General features: G+C 44.9%; 1 protein-coding gene across 5 annotated transcripts; it reads left to right on the forward strand.

Moving 5' to 3' along the window:
* Positions 1–62: 62 nt before the first annotated feature.
* On the forward strand, positions 63–18,125 carry LOC118079924 (testis-expressed protein 47). 5 transcript variants are annotated; one of them, XM_060271800.1, is made up of 8 exons: positions 1,413–3,051; positions 5,618–5,690; positions 6,601–6,707; positions 8,364–8,425; positions 11,091–11,295; positions 12,633–12,789; positions 16,016–16,075; positions 17,737–17,795. In XM_060271800.1, the coding sequence occupies exons 1-7, from the start codon at positions 2,896–2,898 to the stop codon at positions 16,051–16,053; spliced, it is 798 nt and encodes a 265-aa protein (XP_060127783.1). In that variant the 5' UTR covers positions 1,413–2,895; the 3' UTR covers positions 16,054–16,075; positions 17,737–17,795. The 5 variants fall into 5 exon arrangements, with proteins under 5 accessions (XP_034960581.1, XP_060127783.1, XP_060127782.1 ...); XM_060271799.1 differs by having other exon boundaries at positions 16,016–18,125; XM_035104689.2 differs by lacking the exon at positions 16,016–16,075 and having other exon boundaries at positions 17,737–18,125.

Below are 18,125 nucleotides of genomic sequence, written 5' to 3' on the forward strand. Positions count from 1 at the left end.
AGAGGTTGTCTGTTCACTCAGATGTTCTGGCAATGGGGAGAGGTAATATCAGTTTTTGTGTTCCAATCGGCTGGAAATGGATTCTGACGCATTCTTCTCGAAGCCTTTAAATGTATAAAGTACACAGTATAAAATGGACTCTGGGGGCAACTCTGTGCATTTCCTGGAGCTCCTTCCTACACACCAGAATGATCAAACTAGAGCTGTCTTAGATGTGAAATGTTTGATGTGGCTGCTGGAATCCGTGTTCCTGTTATTAAGTTGCCTTGCTTGTGGCTCCACTTCACACGGGATTCTTACCTCAAGCAATCAGATATGCCTGCATATTCTTGCCTCCAAAAGGTCCATTAACTTCTGGGTCTACTCTTAAGTGTGAGACAATGATGAAATAATCAGACAGATAGTTAGCATTACGGGGTGGGATGATGGGAGAAGGCTTTGCATTAGAGAGGTAGAGCTGGGAAGCCATCAATATAGGGGTAATACTCAAAGCCATGTGATTTGACGGAGACTTCCAGGAGGCAGTGTGTAGAGAAACGATAGAGGCAAAAATAATAATAATGAAAAAAAATCACACACACCTGCCAGGGACCCCAATGGAGGGGCGTGTGTGGAAGCAGAAAAACAAACCTCCCCATAGAAAGGTTGGGTGAATGTAGGCAGGGAAGCACAAGATGAAGCTGGTCACTGAAACCTAGGGCATGGGAGGAATTGAGTAGGAGTAGGTGACCCGCTGTCTGCAAAGGGGTTAAGGAGAATTAGGACAGAGATCTTTGGATTTGTCCATGTCTAAGGTGGTTGGTGATTTTGGAGAGTTCCACTTCAATGGAGTGTAGAGAGCAGAACCCAGACTGCAGGGAGGCAAGAGAGAGAGAGAGTGAGAGCAAAAGAGGGATGCGTCAGAAGTGTGTCATCAGAAGCAGCGCAGCCTGCAGAATCCAATTTATACTGCTGGTGTGGGGCCCTCGCTGCAGAGTCCTTTCTAGAGCTTACAAAGCAAGCTGCTGCACAGACATTCTTTCAGAGGGTGTTGGCATTCAGTCTTAGGCTTTCGTTGCTTCTGCCTAGTGTGTTTCTATCTATCTATCCCCAACATCTGTGAAGAAAAAGCTGTGCACCTGAGATGACAGCCCTAGTTTCCCAGACTCCCTGGAAAATGTTCTTAAGCGTGCAGCAGAGCATGACTTTGGACTCATTAACTTTCTGGCACAGCCGTGTCTCTGGCCGAATGTAAGCGTCCCCTTACCAGGCTTGCTGCAGGCTGAGCTTTGTTGACATGGGGGATGGAGTGAGCCATCTCCCACTCCCTGGGGGCTCTTTTGTTAAGCCATTGCCTAGCAACTTCAGCAGGAGCACAGTGAGCTATGGCGTCCTCCCAGGCAGCCAGCAGCTTTTTATACCACACGGATGACTTCACCTTTGAAGAGAGGACTTCAATGTATCAGTTGCGGCTGGAGAGGCAGAGAGTGGATGGGAAGGTTTGTGCCTGGGATGAGCGGGAGAGATACTTCCAGGGGTCTTCCAGCCCCATATTCACCAAACTCCCTGTGGGAGCCTAAGAACCCCAATCTTAACATGTGAGGGAGCTTTAAATAGGGCTAGCTATAAAACCCTTTCGGCTGTTTGGAAAAAAAGGGGGGGGGATTCAGACAAGTTTCTTTAAATAAAGTCAGCTCCTGGTCTTTTGTCCCCCCTCTCAGATGTTATTTGTTGCACAGGCCCATTCTGCTTTAGTCACTTACTGCCTATCACTGGAGATTCACTTACTGGAGTGAAAGTCATGGACGTTCTTAGATGATGGAATGTTCTGCACTTCTTCTGCACTTTTGATTCTTGTAGGAATCAAATCCTAATGAAATCTTGGGGGCCAAATGCAGGTTTCAGAGCTACATACACTGTCATGTAGCACCTCTGTTTTTCCAGCACCTACACTGGAAACCAGGTAAGTTTTGTGAGGCTTTGCAAATAAGTGCACACCCACTTTGGTCACAAAGTCCATAGTTTGTGAGCAGTCTCTGTAAGAAGTCATAGTTTCTTTGTTTTGTTTTGAAAAAAGTCAACTTGTGTACACGGCTGAGTGAGCAAAAATTGGAGGCATTTGGAGCAATTAAGTGAATATATATGATTGTTTGTTTGTTTGTTTATTCATTTTGGGGAAAACACTGTGAATGACCTTCAAATATTTTGATGGAGTACATCTAAAGATCTGTACTTTCTTGGGGGACAGTGGCAGAAGGATGTTTTTGTACACGCGTGAAAGAAGCCTTAGCACTTGAGTGTGTCTCTGGCCAGTGCATTGAAATAGTGACTGTGTGTCATTAGAGAATCCCAACTTCTGATTGGCCAGCAAACAGAAACCACACTTGAAAATTTCTAGTTACAGATTGGCTGCTTCATGTTACCATTTAGATTTGCATTTCTGTGCCAGAAATAATTGGTACGTACATTATAATTCCATGGCTGAAATTTGCCACTGTTGGCACAAATATGTCTTCCCTCCCTGTTAATGCTGCTGTAGATGAACTTAGCAAAAAAACGGATCTCAGGTAACAGCCCAACTTCTACTCCCCAAAGTGTAGCTTCTGCCTGCCCATAAGTTTTGAAATGTCACCGCAAGGCTCAGATGTCAAGTGTTGCCTGAGCAACGGCTGCCCTATTCAGCTAGCCTGCCAATGCCAAATGCCAAAAGACAATGCACCTTTGAGAGCCAAAGGAGCATGCCTGACACTGCTTCTAAGACACCAGGAGCCATGGTTGTCAACAAACAGCTTTGTTTGCCCAGAACTGCCTCATGGTTGATGCAGAGTGTAACATTATATGGATAGATTTCTATGATTTATTCAAAGCTCCCCAAGCTCCATCTCCCAGAATCAGGTTTTTAGAAGTCAGGCCACTATGTCAAGGTTTAAAGCAGGCACCTCAGGAAAGGGACATTCTGAGAAGGACACCGAGATGTGGGAGAAGCAGGAAGCATCACCATCTGAGGAAGGGAGAACAAACTTACTTGATCAGCTCCTCCATGAAAAAGTGCACAGTGGCACAAAGGAAACAGTGAGTACTCTATCTAGATCAGGGATTCCATGTACCTGCTTAATTCCTCACTGTGGCTGAGGGTGTGTGTGTGTGTGTGTGTGTGTGTGTGTGTGTGTGTGTGTGTGAGAGAGAGAGAGAGAGAGAGAGAGAGAGAGAGAGAGAGAAGGTCTTGAGTGTGTGATATATTAGCTGTGAGAATTAGCTTGGGTGGAGTGGGGTGGGGGCCACAGGACTGATAGCTGTGTGTCCAAAATGACACTGATGAATGAACATTTTGTGGATACAGTTTCTACGTGTCCATTTTGCCCACTATGAGTTGTGTGGTGTAATATTAGACCATAGAAAGCATCTTTTTGTACCCCTGATGAAAATGGGTCCTAGGCCACTAGAATCTGTTGCTCTACCAGTCTGCTTCTTGGGGCCCAGTTAGCCCTTGCTTGGTATCAGCACAGTTGCTGCCCTTGTTTTATCCCTCCTAGAAGCAGGTGATAGTTTCGGAAGAGCACATCAAAACCTCCTGTTCGAGTGATGTTCACTGTTCACTTATTCATCCTCTACTTTTCTGAGATTGGAACAAAAAGGAATCACTTGGAGAAGTGGCAGAGGTTTACTTCTTGTGGCCCATGTCTTCTGTGAGACATCTACAGTATATCCTCAATGGTTCCAAGCAGAATGACCTACCAGGAGAAAATCAAACCCTTTCTGCTCACGTATTCAAACACACATATATGCCCCTTCTGTCAGTGTTGTAACATGCAGTCTGACTGTTCCTATTACTGGTAAGTGAAGGGCCTATTTTCTTAGTAGGTGTCCTAAATAGTCAAGCATTGCATCCAATTGAATTGCAGCAATATGGCTCAGCAGGCAGCCTTTTGGAAGCCATAGAAATTGGAAGTGAACTTAGTGTGGAACTCTTAAAAAAAAGGTATGGTATCTGAATGAAAAGTGTTCTGTACAGGGAATGCAATATTGATACTAAATGTTTCCAAATGAGGCAAGTCAGCCATGGATTAGTGGACATAACTTGCTCGCTGCTGCACTGTGAAATATTTTCTTATCTAAAACAAGTGTCATTCTGTTTTCACCTGGTAAACATTGGAGGGTAAGTTACATCACGGGCCGTTTTCCTTTGATCTTTAGCATTCTACATTTCTGAGAACAAAACCAGCCACTTAGATTGCACTTATTGATGGATTTAAATGTACGCAAGATGAAAATGGGCTATGTCCTTCTGTATGGCTTGAACAAATGAAAATGAAATGCAAAGCAGAGGTGGAAAACATCTGGCCTGTGGACCAGCCAGGGCAGTCCAGCCTTCAAGTTACGAATGCACAGACCGCTATGGCCATGTGAGACTGAAGCAAGTTTAAAACGGCCATATATATATCTACTTAGAAGTGATTCCTACTGAACTCAGTGGGGTTTATTTCCAAATAAGCCTGCTTAGGTTCAAATTGCAAGCACCTTTTCCGAGTTTATAAGTCCGCTTTCACCAACCTGGTGCCTCCAGATTTTAAATTGTTTTTATTGAAAGAGTTTCATAGATAAAAAAGGTACATAAAACATCTCTGGTTTCAGTTCACAGAATCCTATCCACAGGTAGGTGTACATTTGGTGTGAGACGTTGCTATCATAGGTGCTCTGAGGTTACGGGGAGGGGAGAAAGAGGTGAAAGAAAGATGTTTTGGATGACAACTTCCCTCAGCTCCAACCATTCAGGGCTGCCATAATGAATGCCTATTTAATTATAACACAAACACAGACTTCAGGCTATGCAGCAAGGCTTCGTTCACAAGAGCTCATGCATGAGTATACTGAATCATGCAAGCAGAATAAGTATTTTGAGGGAAATGTCTTAGTTTACTCAAAGGAAGTCAAGCAGAAAATAGAGAGATTGCAGGGAGGGGGAGGGGAATTAAATAATTGTTTTTAGCACCAACTCTATTTCACCCTCTCTTAAACAAAGAAACAAGGTGCAAAATCTTAAATTACAGTTTGTGGTAATCTTACAACCTCATCCTATTGTCTGTCCCAAAACGTTTGTAGGAGCAAATGGCATTGAAAGTGGGACCCCATAACCTCCCCAGTATCACCATGAGCACAAATAATTAGGAATGTGCAATAATAGATGAAGAGGCCTTAATCTGTTGCAAAATACGGCAGGGAGAACGAAAAGATTCTATTGGTCGCAACCAGAGATTAATAACAGAAGAAAGGCGCTGTATTTTTCCATCTGTAAGACGCTCCCCTGTATAAGACACCCCCAATTTTTGGACATTATTTTTTAGGGGGGAAAACCTAGTCATATAAATGGAAAAATATGGTAATTAGAATCATAGAATCATAGAGTTGGAAGAGACCACAAGGGCCATCCAGTCCAACCCCCTGCTAAGCAGGAAACACCATCAAAGCATTCTTGACATATGCCTGTCAAGCCTCTGCTTAAAGACCTTGATATTTGATATTTATAACAATATCAAATACAACCTTTTAAATATCATCTCAAAATGTAACTCTTTACACGGCTGATACTATGCCTTAGTTTGTAACTTCTGATAACAGATGCTTTCTTTTTATCCTTTAGAAATCTCTTCTCCACCGGCTGATTTTCTTGGCCAAGATCTCACCAGAGCTGGCTGACAAAAGGGATTTAGCTGGTAAGGAAAACATCCTCCTGCTGGCTGCTTCACCTGTCTAGATAATTCACAATAGGTTCTAGAATGGGGTGAGCTAATGAATGAAATGGGCTACCTATCGCCATCTTGTTAGCCATTTTGGTGACTAGGACAAATATTAGAGGCCTTTGGGAGGCGGGCGGGGGGCGGGGGGAGAGCACATGAGCTTGGAAACATAGGAGAAAGGGCCATTAAACTAAGTCGCGGAAGCCAGTACAAATATTCCCACTAGTGCAGTGGGACTTCCCCTCCCCTCCCCCAATACCCTCCCCAAATATGCTCCAGAAGGTTGGGAGAACCCCCAGGCTGGCAGGAGAAGGGAAGGCTTTCTGTCGGACAAGACAAAATGTGTGTCTTCGAGTACAAACCAAAGCCAGTGGACTGTTTTTGCCTACCAAGCATAAATGAGATGCTCTTTTTTAGCTAAGGAAATTGAAGCAAGTTACATGCAGGGAAAGTGTTAACCTGCGCAGCACTGAAATGAAAAATAGGAGGTCAGCAAATTTGTAGGGTCGGTTGAAGAGAGGCAATAGAGAATCCTCATAGGGCTGCCACTGAGTCATTGGGTGAAGTGTTGGGATACTTTCCATCTTTAAGCATGCGCTTCGGATTCATAGGTTTTCTCAGATTAATAGAAAGAGGGGCTCTTTAAAGAAAATGCAGGCATTAAGAAAGGATTGCAGGCATTGGGCTTCCTGCTCTACAAACCCACACCTTTCTTTCCTATTTCGCAAGCCTGATTTTAGTTTGGCTTTACAGCAAGGAGGGCAGAGGACCAGGGGGGGGGGAGCCTGAGAGGCCGGGGGGGACAGATGTCACCGGGCTGTGCCCACTGTATGGGGGTTGGCCTGCTATTCCAAGAATGATTCAAGCCTGCCTTGTTTCTCTTCAGAGTACTGGGAACAACTGTTTGCGAGTCTTCAGCGCTCCTATTACCAGAGCGAGGGGGTCACAGGCCTACTGCTGCTCTACCCCACATATGTTGTACACATGCTGGAGGTAAGGTCTCTCGGTGAGATGGCCCCAGTGTTGAAAGATATGTCGGGATTACATGGGATAGCTCCATTGGTGGAGCGTGAGACTCTTTAGTCTCAGCAGTGTGGGTTCGAGCAAAGGTTGGGCAAATGATTCTTACATGGCAGCGGGTTGGGCTACATGGCTCTCATGGTCCTTTCCCAACTCTGCTCAAGGTTATGAGTGACTCCGTCACCCATGTCCTGAGGTTGCTGGGTCAGTCTTTTGTGCCTATGGCCCCTCTATGAATTTACTCTTGTCTTGACTCCTGCCCCAAAGGACAGAACACACATTGGCAAGAGCTGAGATCCAAGCATTATAACCCTGCTCTTTCAACTCTCTCACCACCTCCCACTCCATCTTTCCCCCCAGTCAGAGCCCTCTCCCCACAGGTCCCATTCCACCAGAGCTTGGAATGGCACCCCTTGCATTATTGAGATAAGGACCATAACAAGGAATGAGAAGGTGGGATGGCAGCTCTGGAAAAGCATCTCCTCCATGTGCCTTACTAAGGAAATCATGGGAGGGCTTCCTTTTCCAGAATCTGTCGTGTTTGTTGGCTCCATTGGTGAGGTAGTCTCCTCGGCAGTACCTGCTTTTTTCTCGTTATCAGACATCCTTGGATGTTGTGAAGTCAGCCTCTCACTTCGTAACCACGGCAACGGACAGCCTAGGAGTCCTTAGCTGGAGTCGGCATCTGGACCAGTTTTAGATCAACAGTTCCAAAATGTGTTAACTGTGATGCCTTGCCCCTGCTTTCATTGTTTTGGAAACCTTACATCACAATTCTGCTCCTTCAGCACAACTTGTTGCACTTTCACTTCCATCTGAAAAGCCTGGGTTCGTCTACCCTTCCGTTCGTTCCATGCCTAAAAAGCATGGCTCCCAGCAGTTTTCTGCTTCACCCGCACTTTCTAGGCATGGGTCCAAGCAGTTTTCCCCTCGCCCCACTCCTTTCCCAGGGAAAACCTGCTCTTTGGTACTGAATCAGAGCAATTGTCAATCTGGAGCAAACCACTTTGCTGTTTGCTCCAATTGAGCACTAAGAGCAGTTTTCCCTGGGGGGTTTTGAATGCAAAATCAGGACTGTGCATAGGGCATCAAGGGAAGGGGGACACCACAGAAATTTTCCATTGCTGGGTTTTTATCATTAATAGTCACAAATTACTCAGCTGAGCGTTCATATTCTGAGTTGAATTATATTAAAAATTCCAACAGAACAATTATGCAACAAGGCAGGCTTGGATGTCTTATCTCTACTAAGTATAGAAGCAGATACGTTATGCAAGATTAGTTTTGAGGATCTGATCAAAGACTTTGCAATTAGAAAAAGCAGGAATTTCCCCCCCCCCCCCAATTATAGATAAAGTAGAAGTATACAAAAATAAACATTATTTTCCATCTTACTATTAGTTTTGTTCCATTTTGAAAAATAAAACTTTTTTACTGTTTAAAGATTCTAATCTAGCCCTATGCAAAATGTATGCTCTGCCACTGAGCTATAGCCCTTTCCCCTCAAACCATCCAAAAAAACCAGGCTATTTGGAGCCTGCTGCACTTCTGCAAGCTTGTTCCAAGATGAGTGCCCCTGCTTTATTGCTAGGTTGCATTTTTAACCAGATGTGTTGGTTTTTCTTTCAGTCATCCAGTGATGTGCTTTATGCTGTCCTGCGAGACCTGAGGGACATGGAGCAGCAGCAGAGGTGAGCAGATGGTGGCAATTATGTGCCCTCTTCAAGCCTAGGGCTGGTTGTCAGGAGAGCAATTTTGATGAACAGGATTTGATCTGATATACTAGCAGTGCAACCCTCTCAGAAACACCATTAAGTTCAGAAAGGCTTACTCCCAGGCAAGTAGGTATGAGATCGCAGCCTAAATATATCTTTTGATCTTGTCGGATGCAAGGACTGAACCCCACAATGCTAATGTTTCTGTAGGCTTCACTAAAGGAACTGTTTCTTTCGGCAGTAGCGTCTTAAGCTTGTATCACGCCCTGGTGCAGGGATCCCTAAGGCGCCCCCACCCACTGGGGGTCCCCCCACCCTGCCACATACACGCCTGCTGCCTCGCCCTCACTTTCCTCAGCGGCTGCCTTGGCCGGGGAAGAGCAGCACCGAGGCCTCCTGGGGAGCGCGGTGCACCTTCCCGCCAGGCCCCGACCACGGTGCCTCTTCCTCTGCCACTGCCACTTCCCGCAACAGACCCGCCGTGCTCACCGCCTCCCCCTCGCCAGGAGGCCTCAATGCTCCGTCTCAGCTGAGCCATTGCCGCACGGAGAGCCGCAGGGCCGGGAAGGGGAGAGTGTGGCCTCCGGAGAGGCTTCGCCACCAGCGCGCACACAGCACAGGGAAAAGGAGAAGGAGGCGCAGCGCAGTGGCGGGACCAGCATAAGGCTTAGTGGCTGGTTGTGCCCCGCCAGCGCCCCCCAGAGGCTGGCGCCCTAGCACAATGCGCCACTAGGCCCTATGGCAAAGACACCTCTGTCTTTTGGCTTCTAGCAATTCCTGATAGACTGCCATACTTGCATGGACTCTTGGCTTAGTCTATCATACAGGGGTGTTCTGAGGATGAATGAGGGAGGATCTTATGCTCCCCCAAACATTTTGGAGGAGGAGTGGATAAAAACACCAATACTAATAACACATATTATGATACCGAGAGACTGATGGGCAGTTGACATCTTTACTTCTCACTGACTCAAGTATCGTGGTGCCTTTTATATCCAAATGAGCTTAACAGATTCCATATCACGTGACGGAAGCAATAGTTAACGTTCAACATTTTGCCTAACTACACATTATATTTATGACATGATTACCAATCATGTAGTGGGTTTAATTAAAAATAAAATACTAGGCGTGTGTGTGTGTGTGTGTGTGTGTGTGTGGTAGTGTACCAGCGTATCCTTTTCCAGCTGTGATCTTAATAAAAACAGTAATTGGCATTTGGACGGGGGGGGGGGGGGAACAGTTCCTATTGACACCAATGGGAAGTTTGTCTCTTAGTGCTAATTGCCACATAGGGTGAGTGTGCATGAGACCTTTATGGAGATTGCAGTTGGGAAGGGGGGAGGGTTAAGCCTCTCTTGACACTGTGGTGTCAATTTGAACGTGATATTTCATCGTAAAAAACCACAATGTGATTGTTAATCACATCATGAACTTGTGGTTTGGCCTGAGTTACTGAGTGGCAAAAGTTCATACAGTATTTGCATTTATGAACCTGCCCTTAGAAAACATCAGGCCTGAGATGTCACAACCTTGCAGGAGCTCTCTGGTTTTGAGGATGTCACTGCACTTGGCTCAGTTTCCAGCTTTTCATGTTTTGAAGCTTTTATTCTTCGAAGGGTCTCAAGGAATTCCATAATGCCTATGAGAGGAAGGCTGGAGTTAGAACCTTTATGATGGTGATGTATTTGTTTAGAGCAGGGGTGGCCAACTTCCAAGAGACTGTGATCTACGGTATTCCCAGAGTTAAAAACTGGCCGTGATCTACCCCCTTTTTGGGGGGTTCACATAAAAGTTGTTGAGCTTCTTTAGGGAAGAGGAAAGCGACGTTGAGCTTTTTTTTTAAGGAAGGAAAGCCCTGGTTTTGGTGGTTCAGGTCATTTTAGGGGTGCAGGGCAAAGATGTTGAGCTTTTTCAGGGGAGCCAAAGTTTTTTAGCTTCTTTGGGGGGGAGCCACTAATTTACCGGTGATCTACCACAGACGTCCAGTGATCTTCTGGTAGATCACAATCTACTTGTTTTATTTTTAAAGACATTTTATTAAATTTTCCAATTAAACACATTTAAACAATAACAGAACAAACCAAAACAAACACAACATAAACGTAACAAACACAATTTTTTTCTTCTAAACATCTTATCAATTATTACCATTTTTCTTTGCTCTGCTGAGCTTTGAATTCCCTCCCTCCCCCAATCGTTTTTTTTCTGTCCATTCCTATCTCACAGTTTCTTTATTCCTTCTATTTAAAGTCAATTCGTAGGATTTATTTCAGTCCTGCAAGTGATCACGATCTACCTGTTGGACATGCCTGGTTTAGAGCTTCTGACTCTGCTAAATGGCATTATGTAATAGCTTGAAACGTTTCTTCTCACTCAGACTGTAGTTTACCCCCCTACAGCTACAAGCACCATTAAACTACCAATTCACAGGATTCTTTGTGGATGGAGACACACTTTAAATGTATGCTGTGCATGTGGACTCGGGCCAAATCCTGCCGTTGGGTGGAGGAGGTTTGTTTGCCCCATTGCCTTTGTTTCTGTCCTGAGAGGTACCCCACCCCACCCCAATAGTTGTTTTTCTCTTGGTTTCAAGAGAAAGTGCAAGCTCTGACCTGTGATTTCTTGGCCTCTGTTTCAGAGTGTTAGTCCTGGACGCCAAGGTCCTTGTCATGTCCCACAATCTCCCCTCCCGGCTCTTCCAGCAGTGGAACTACAAAGTGCTGAATGTGCCTGAGAGATACCAGGAGTACGATGCAGCCCGAGAAGAGCCGGCGGAGGCTATCATCTGTGAGTGCCTCACCACGCTCCTGAAACTTGGCAAGCATCTGCAGAGGTACCCCAAGGTATGGGCCTTTGAGCCATTGCCAGAATGGGTCTGACACTCTCCTAGTCTGTTCTACTACTGTTTTTGCTGTTTTGGTACCTGCAAAGCATGCATTACAATGGTACTTCGGGTTACAGACGCTTCAGGTTACAGATGCTTCAGGTTACAGACTGAAGGTTACAGACTCCAGAAATAGTGTCTCGGGTTAAGAACTTTGCTTCAGGATGAGAATAGAAATCGTGCTCCAGCAGTGCAGCAGCAGCAGGAGGTCCCATTAGCTAAAGTGGTGCTTCAGGTTAAGAACAGTTTCAGGTTAAGAACGGACCTCTGGAACGAATTAAGTTCTTAACCCGAGGTACCATTGTATTAGTATGTCAGGCACTGCACACACAGAGAGACACCGACTCCACTCCCCTGGCAGAGACTGAAGGCCTCCACCAGCCATTTGCAATGCCTGATATGATGCAGGTCACAAAGAAGAGATGGGAGCTTTTTTTGGCCACGGAGGAGTGAGAGAAAGAGTGGCTGAAGGAGGCATGGCAACAACTCTCCAATTTGATGATGGTGGTGGTGATAGTAGTAATTTATATAATGTTTAATGGCAGATTAAAGGTAAAGGTAAAGGGACCCCTGACCATTAGGTCCAGTCATGACCGACTCTGGGGTTGGGGGCTCATCTCGCATTATTGGCCGAGGGAGCCGGCGTATAGCTTCCAGGTCATGTGGCCAGCATGACAAAGCTGCTTTTGGCAAACCAGAGCAGCACATGGAAACGCCGTTTACCTTCTCGCTGTAGCGGTCCCTATTTATCTACTTGCATTTTGACGTGCTTTCGAACTGCTAGGTTGGCAGGAGCTGGAACCAAGCAACGGGAGCTCACCCCGTCACAGGGATTAGAACCGCCGACCTTCTGATCAGCAAGCCCTAGGCTCAGTGGTTTAACCCAGGCTTCCACTAATCTAAAAACCAGTTGCACAGACTTTTAAACATAAATGCTCACAATTAAAATACAACAGTAAAAAAAAAACTCCTCTTAAAACATTAAAATATAAGCATCCATAATTAAAATATGCAACAAAACAATCCCATTAGAATAACAGCAAGCTGCAACAGCATCTCTTCCTCAAATAGATTGGGAAGCTGACACCATGCCATCAAAAATTAAGGCTGGGATAAGTTTTACCTCTAATGCAATGTATTTTTCTTTTCATTGTCCCTTTCATTGCACTGACTGGTAAGTGACCCAAGCATCATAAAACGGGAGAGGTCAGCAAAATATTCCCACCAGCAGAGTGTTCCTATCTTCATATAGACCATGGGAGTCACCTGACGCTGAGTTCTTTACTTCTTCTCCAGAAGCCCAAGAACCTTGAAGACACCATCCTGGAGAAGGTCCCAGAGTTCATTGTCCCCCAAGATACCATCTGCCACCTGCTGGAATGCCAAGAGTTACTGAGTGCAGCTCAGTACCTGCAACTTTATGACTCCCCTGTGAACATTCTGATGGACTCAGGTATGGACCAATCATGGAAGGCTAGGGAGGAAGGCTGGGGGCAGGCCCATAGCCCAACATTTTGTGGGACAGGGGCCTAAGAGGCACAGGTAAGAGTCTCTAGGGCAGGCTTCCTCAAACTCAGCCCTCCAGAGGTTTTTGGCCTACAACTCCCATGATTCCTAGCTAGCAGGACCAGTGGTCAGGGATGATAGGAATTGTAGTCTGAAAACATCTGGAGGGCTGAGTTTGAGGAAGCCTGCTCTAGGGGAAGGATGTATGGTCTGAAGGCACATGAGGCTACCACCATGTTGCTGGAACTAAGTGGGTTTGTTTCTGGCTGGTGCCTGTGTGACTACATGGAAGCCACATGTATACTGCTTTGGGCTTCATGGTGAGAGAAAGGCCAGATTAATCTGTAAGAAATCAAACAAGCAAGGTCCTAGGTTTAATCCCCTGCATCTGCAGGTAGGCCTGGGAAGATCATGGAGAGCTGTTGCCCAGTCAGTCTGATTTGGCAAAAGGTAGCTCCTTGTATTCATACTCATTGAAGAACTATCACAACAGAAATACTGTAAGCCCAATATGTTTCAAGTGGTTTGATTTGATTAACTATTAATTTGATCACATTTACAAACAAGGGCTTAGAGTTTAGCTGTTATCCAAATACATTTGCACTCATTCCATAGAACATTGGAAGGCAAGAGTACTTCTTAGGAGCAAATTGGTAGAATACCCTGCCCTCGTTTCCTGTGATCTCCACCTGTGAAATGGTCACGGAGGCTAAAAATTCAGGGAAGGAGACGGGGGTATTCTTTAAGGGGCCCGGCAGCAATTATTTAAGGTCCCCCAGTGTTCCTACTAGAGATACTTTAAGTGGATGCACCAAGGCATGGACCTGGAATTTTCTGCATGCAAATCATGTCTCTAATGCTTGGGCTAGCTGCCCAGCTGCTGTACTTACCTTAATGACAAGTGCCAAGACTGATCTTTTTGCTGCTGCCTTTTCCAGCTGCTGAGAGATGTCCTTGTGAAGCTGAGTGAATTATGATTTTCTTTTTTTCCTTTTTCTTTTTTAAAAAACACCTTTACTCAGGCACCCATGATGGGCAGCACCTCAGAAGTACTTATAGCAATACCTTACTGCTGTATTGCATGGACACTTTGGGAATAAACTTCAGGTGTACTGTGCACATCCATGTGAACGCAGCCTGAATCTGAACCTCAAATCTGTGAGCCTCGGGATATGCCGCAGGCACCCTGCTCATCAACCCACCAACATGTGCTAGCTAGAAATATAACAGGTTAGATTTTGAGAACAGTTGCTTAGCTTCTCAAAAATCTAACCAATTATATATCTTAGGAGAACAGGCACTTAGGTGTCGCAGCATCCTATGGGCGCTTGCTGTGTTCAGTCGTCCTTTCCTCCAGGAAAGTGTGCACGAGATTACAGCCTTAGCTACCTCAAGCCCCTCTGCTGTAAAATGCTGGAGCAGAGTTCAAAGTTGAAATAGGTATTGCCCTGCCCAAGGCTCTCTACAAAGCTTTCAAGGCAAGGCTGGTGTACCTGCAAAAAGAAGCCACTGAACATCCTTCTGTAACATACCAAATTAAATGCAAGGCTCAAGAATTGGAGGACTCAGCTGGTCTCTAAATCTGCCTCTGTCCCTCTAAAGATATTTGCAGGTATCCTGGAGGATTCTTGATAGCAACAAGCTTATTGGCTTGCCTGGGTCTAATCGCAAAATACTAACCGCCCCATGTAGTTAGTGAAGCTACGAGAAGAGGGCAGATATGAAATTCAAAAGTGGCAAACTTGACAAAACTCTGGATTTCAGAGAGATCTGCACAGATTCTGGTTGTGGTTTGTTAGTGTGTCTTCCAGGAGAAATGTTTGGCCAAAGGACACAAGATACTGGAGAAAGGGTCTTAAATCTAGGTGATTTAATTTGCCATCTAAAACTGGTATTCTCATGGAAGGAGAAGAGCTGTAAAGTAATAAAGGTAACCAAAGTCTTTTGAGCTCAGCCCCGTGGTCCTTCCAATTAGAATAGTGTTGTGTGATATATATATATATATATATATATATATATATATATATATATATATATATATATTGGGGGGAGGTTTCCATCTCTTCTGCACATGGAGAGGTACAACGGATGGCTCCACAGAGATGGGACTGCTTGTGTATTAAAGCCTACCTTTCAATATGGTGGCAATTAAGTTATTTTTAACTTGCTGAGTAGTTATGCCTCTCCTCTCATCGTGTAATATGTTATGTGTGCCAGTGGATTTTGGTTGTGTGTGCCTCCAAGTCACTGCTTAGTAGTAGATTGGCAGCCAGGAGGTGAACTGGGACTTCAATGACCCAGCTGGCTTTTTGGGGGGGGGGAGTAAAGGACAAATAGAGTAACTGGATGCAGGCAGGGCAGAAGGCAGCAAATGAAACAGGAATAGCAACTATCCAGGCATTGCCAAGGAATCCTATGGGAAACCTTTCCCAGTGCTGCTGGGAGATCTGCGGACAGAAAGCTCACATGCTCTCAATTCTTGCTTGGGTTGTACACACACACACACACATCAATGAACCTGTGGATGGACCAAATGCCTATATCTAGATCCATGTCTTGTGTTATAGAGCAGACACCCCTATTCTTCTTCCAAGTTTTATGGGGTAAAACAGCAGCTATGGGGAAATGGTACCATGCAAAGTTACATTTCCTCCCTCTCTCTGCTGTGGTTCCTTTGTGATTCTATGTCTATACCTATGAACTAATTAAAAACAATCTCCCAGATAATGTCCAATTGAATGATCTGAGAGGCAATGGATCCTTCATTGCTACAGAAAGAAGCAACTCTGTAACCTAGATTCTGCCCCCACCCAACCCCATAATCTTAGGTTTATTTCAGGCAATGTGTATGTAAAAGAAATGGTAAGTTCTGGCTGCCATAGGAAGACTTTGCACTCGGGCCTTGCTATCTCTATGCCCTCTACTGATGTCTATGTTTGGATTTAAATATGAGTCAATTCCACACACTAAGAAAGCATGTGGATGTATTTCACTGGTTATGGAGCAATACAGAGAAAATGCCCCTTCAAAAGTTATTTGATATTCTCTCTCTCTCTCTCTCTCTCACCCCTTTTCACTTGCCAAGAGACACATAAAAGGGTTTTCACCTTTGGCAGGGTTTAATTTGAAATCAGTCAATGCTGCCATTTATATAGCCCTTGTTTTGGTTGAAGGGCTTGTGTTTCGAAGCGATGATCCCACATCAGTTTAAGTTCTTCATGCACAGCATAAAGGTACAGTACAGCAAATTGTATGCTTCCCACTGCATGCAGGTACTTGCATGATGCTTCCCAGCGCATGAGTATAGTCACAGGCCACTTGTTGCTAGACCAGACTAACACCACCTGCTTCATACAGGAACAACTTTTAGCCACCTGTCACATTAACATCGCTACCTGCTGCTATAGAAGCAATCGCTTTTGAATTCCACTGCTCTGCATAGTATTAATCACATTGCAATAAGCACAGGTTTGTGTGAACATGCAACACCGTATCCCTGGTATAGAGATTCCTCTTCCAATCCCAACACAAAGCTGCCAATCCACTTTTGGACCACATTGGAGGAAAGCTATGGAGATAGCAGTTTGATTATGAAGATTAGCTTATTTTAGAGATGGGAACTCCTCCATTATGTGTTTCTCCTCCTCAGAAGGCCCCAGTGCAATGCCAGTTTAATGCTTGTTCCTTCCCACACTCCTTATGACGCTTATCAGATGCTTCAACACCAGTGATGTTTTCTCAGTCTCCCTCCTCCTTTGGCCAGCTAGCCTGATGAAAAGTTCTGGAGAGCTCAAAAGCTTGCATACAACATTTTCTTTTTTTTTGACATCTTGGTTGGCCTAATACGAACTTTGGGATTTTTTCTTAACACCATTGCAGATACCTTAACATCTTTAAGATTGCTTCACTAAATGAATAAGGGGAAGTTGATCTCCAGCCGTTGTTGGACTTCACCTCCCCTTCTCCCTGATCATTGGGCTAGCTGGGCTGATGAGAGTTGGGAGGCCAATGACATTTGGGGTTTCACAGCTTCTCCACCACTACACAAAATGCTGTGGATCAAATGTGGTTGCTAGTGAGTTGTCTTGCTGGAGGAACAGCAGTGTTTCAAGCTCATAATGATCCCTGGAAAAGCTCTGAAAGCAGCATTCATCACAAGGTGCATGCTCTTGAAAAGTATCTGGGTAAACTGGGAAGACAGACCAAGCTCTCTTGGCTATACAGGATGCTCTCTCTTTGTTTGTTTTAAAAATTAAGGACCTGACTCTTGCCATTAATTCTCTTACTGTGTTCACACAAACTGCTATTCTAAGGGGCTAAGGTCACACTGCATCACTCACTCTCCTTGTGGAAGTATATTGTGTCAAAATTCATGTATGTTTGTTGATAAAAGCTGTTGTCGCCCGAGAAATACAGAAACAAGAACCACCAAGATGCATACCTGTTGTGCTCCAAGCAGCTGTACTTTGAGCGGCATCCATCCTGTGCTTCCATCAAAGCTAGAGGATAATCTCGTATTGCAGCTTACACGTTTGCATTCTTAAAACAAAGTACGGCACGGATGCAAGCTTACTGTGGGCTAGCGCCTACAGAAGTGTCCAACGCTGTTCCCTTTTGTATGTTAGGGCCATCTAAGTGCACATGGCCTTCTCTGTCGAGTGCATAGGTGCATCAGCCACAAACGCACCTTCCTATATGGCTGGATCATTGCTTTTCTGTTTGCTTGAATTTGTAAGCCGCTTTGAGCAGCTCCTTTGTGAAGGGAACAAGTGAAGCATAAGCCGGCGCTTGTTCTTTTATTGAGTCATAACCCTGTCTTGCCAACCTTGTCTAGCATAAATCTCCAGCACCTTGGGATGGTTCTAACACTCCACTTCTTCTGTCTCCAAAACAGAGACATCATGGCCTTTGGCAGAACGGTTAAAACTGCATCTTGAATGGGCTGCTGCAAAGGGAACCCACTTTCAATAAGGAAAAAAGGCTCAGGACAAAATGTATTGCATTTGGAGCAGAGTGGTAGTAGCAGGAAATCAAGACTGAATACCTTAAGATTTGATTGAGAATTCAACAGCAAAGGAGGTGTTTTAAAGTGATCACTGGGAAGCAGGGGTAGGATGAAAGGAGACGCAGTTGAGCCATTTTTTATCTCACTTGTTGTTTTAGTTCACCGTTTGTTGAAAGTATTGAAAATCTCTAGCGTTGCTCTGGAATCTTAGGCATTCCTTCAATTCAGAACCAGCATCTAAATGGCAATGTTTTCAAAATAAAGCATGATCTCACTTA

Source organism: Zootoca vivipara, chromosome 2 (assembly GCF_963506605.1).
Source record: "Zootoca vivipara chromosome 2, rZooViv1.1, whole genome shotgun sequence".
In the NCBI taxonomy this organism is placed as follows: Eukaryota; Metazoa; Chordata; class Lepidosauria; order Squamata; family Lacertidae; genus Zootoca; species Zootoca vivipara.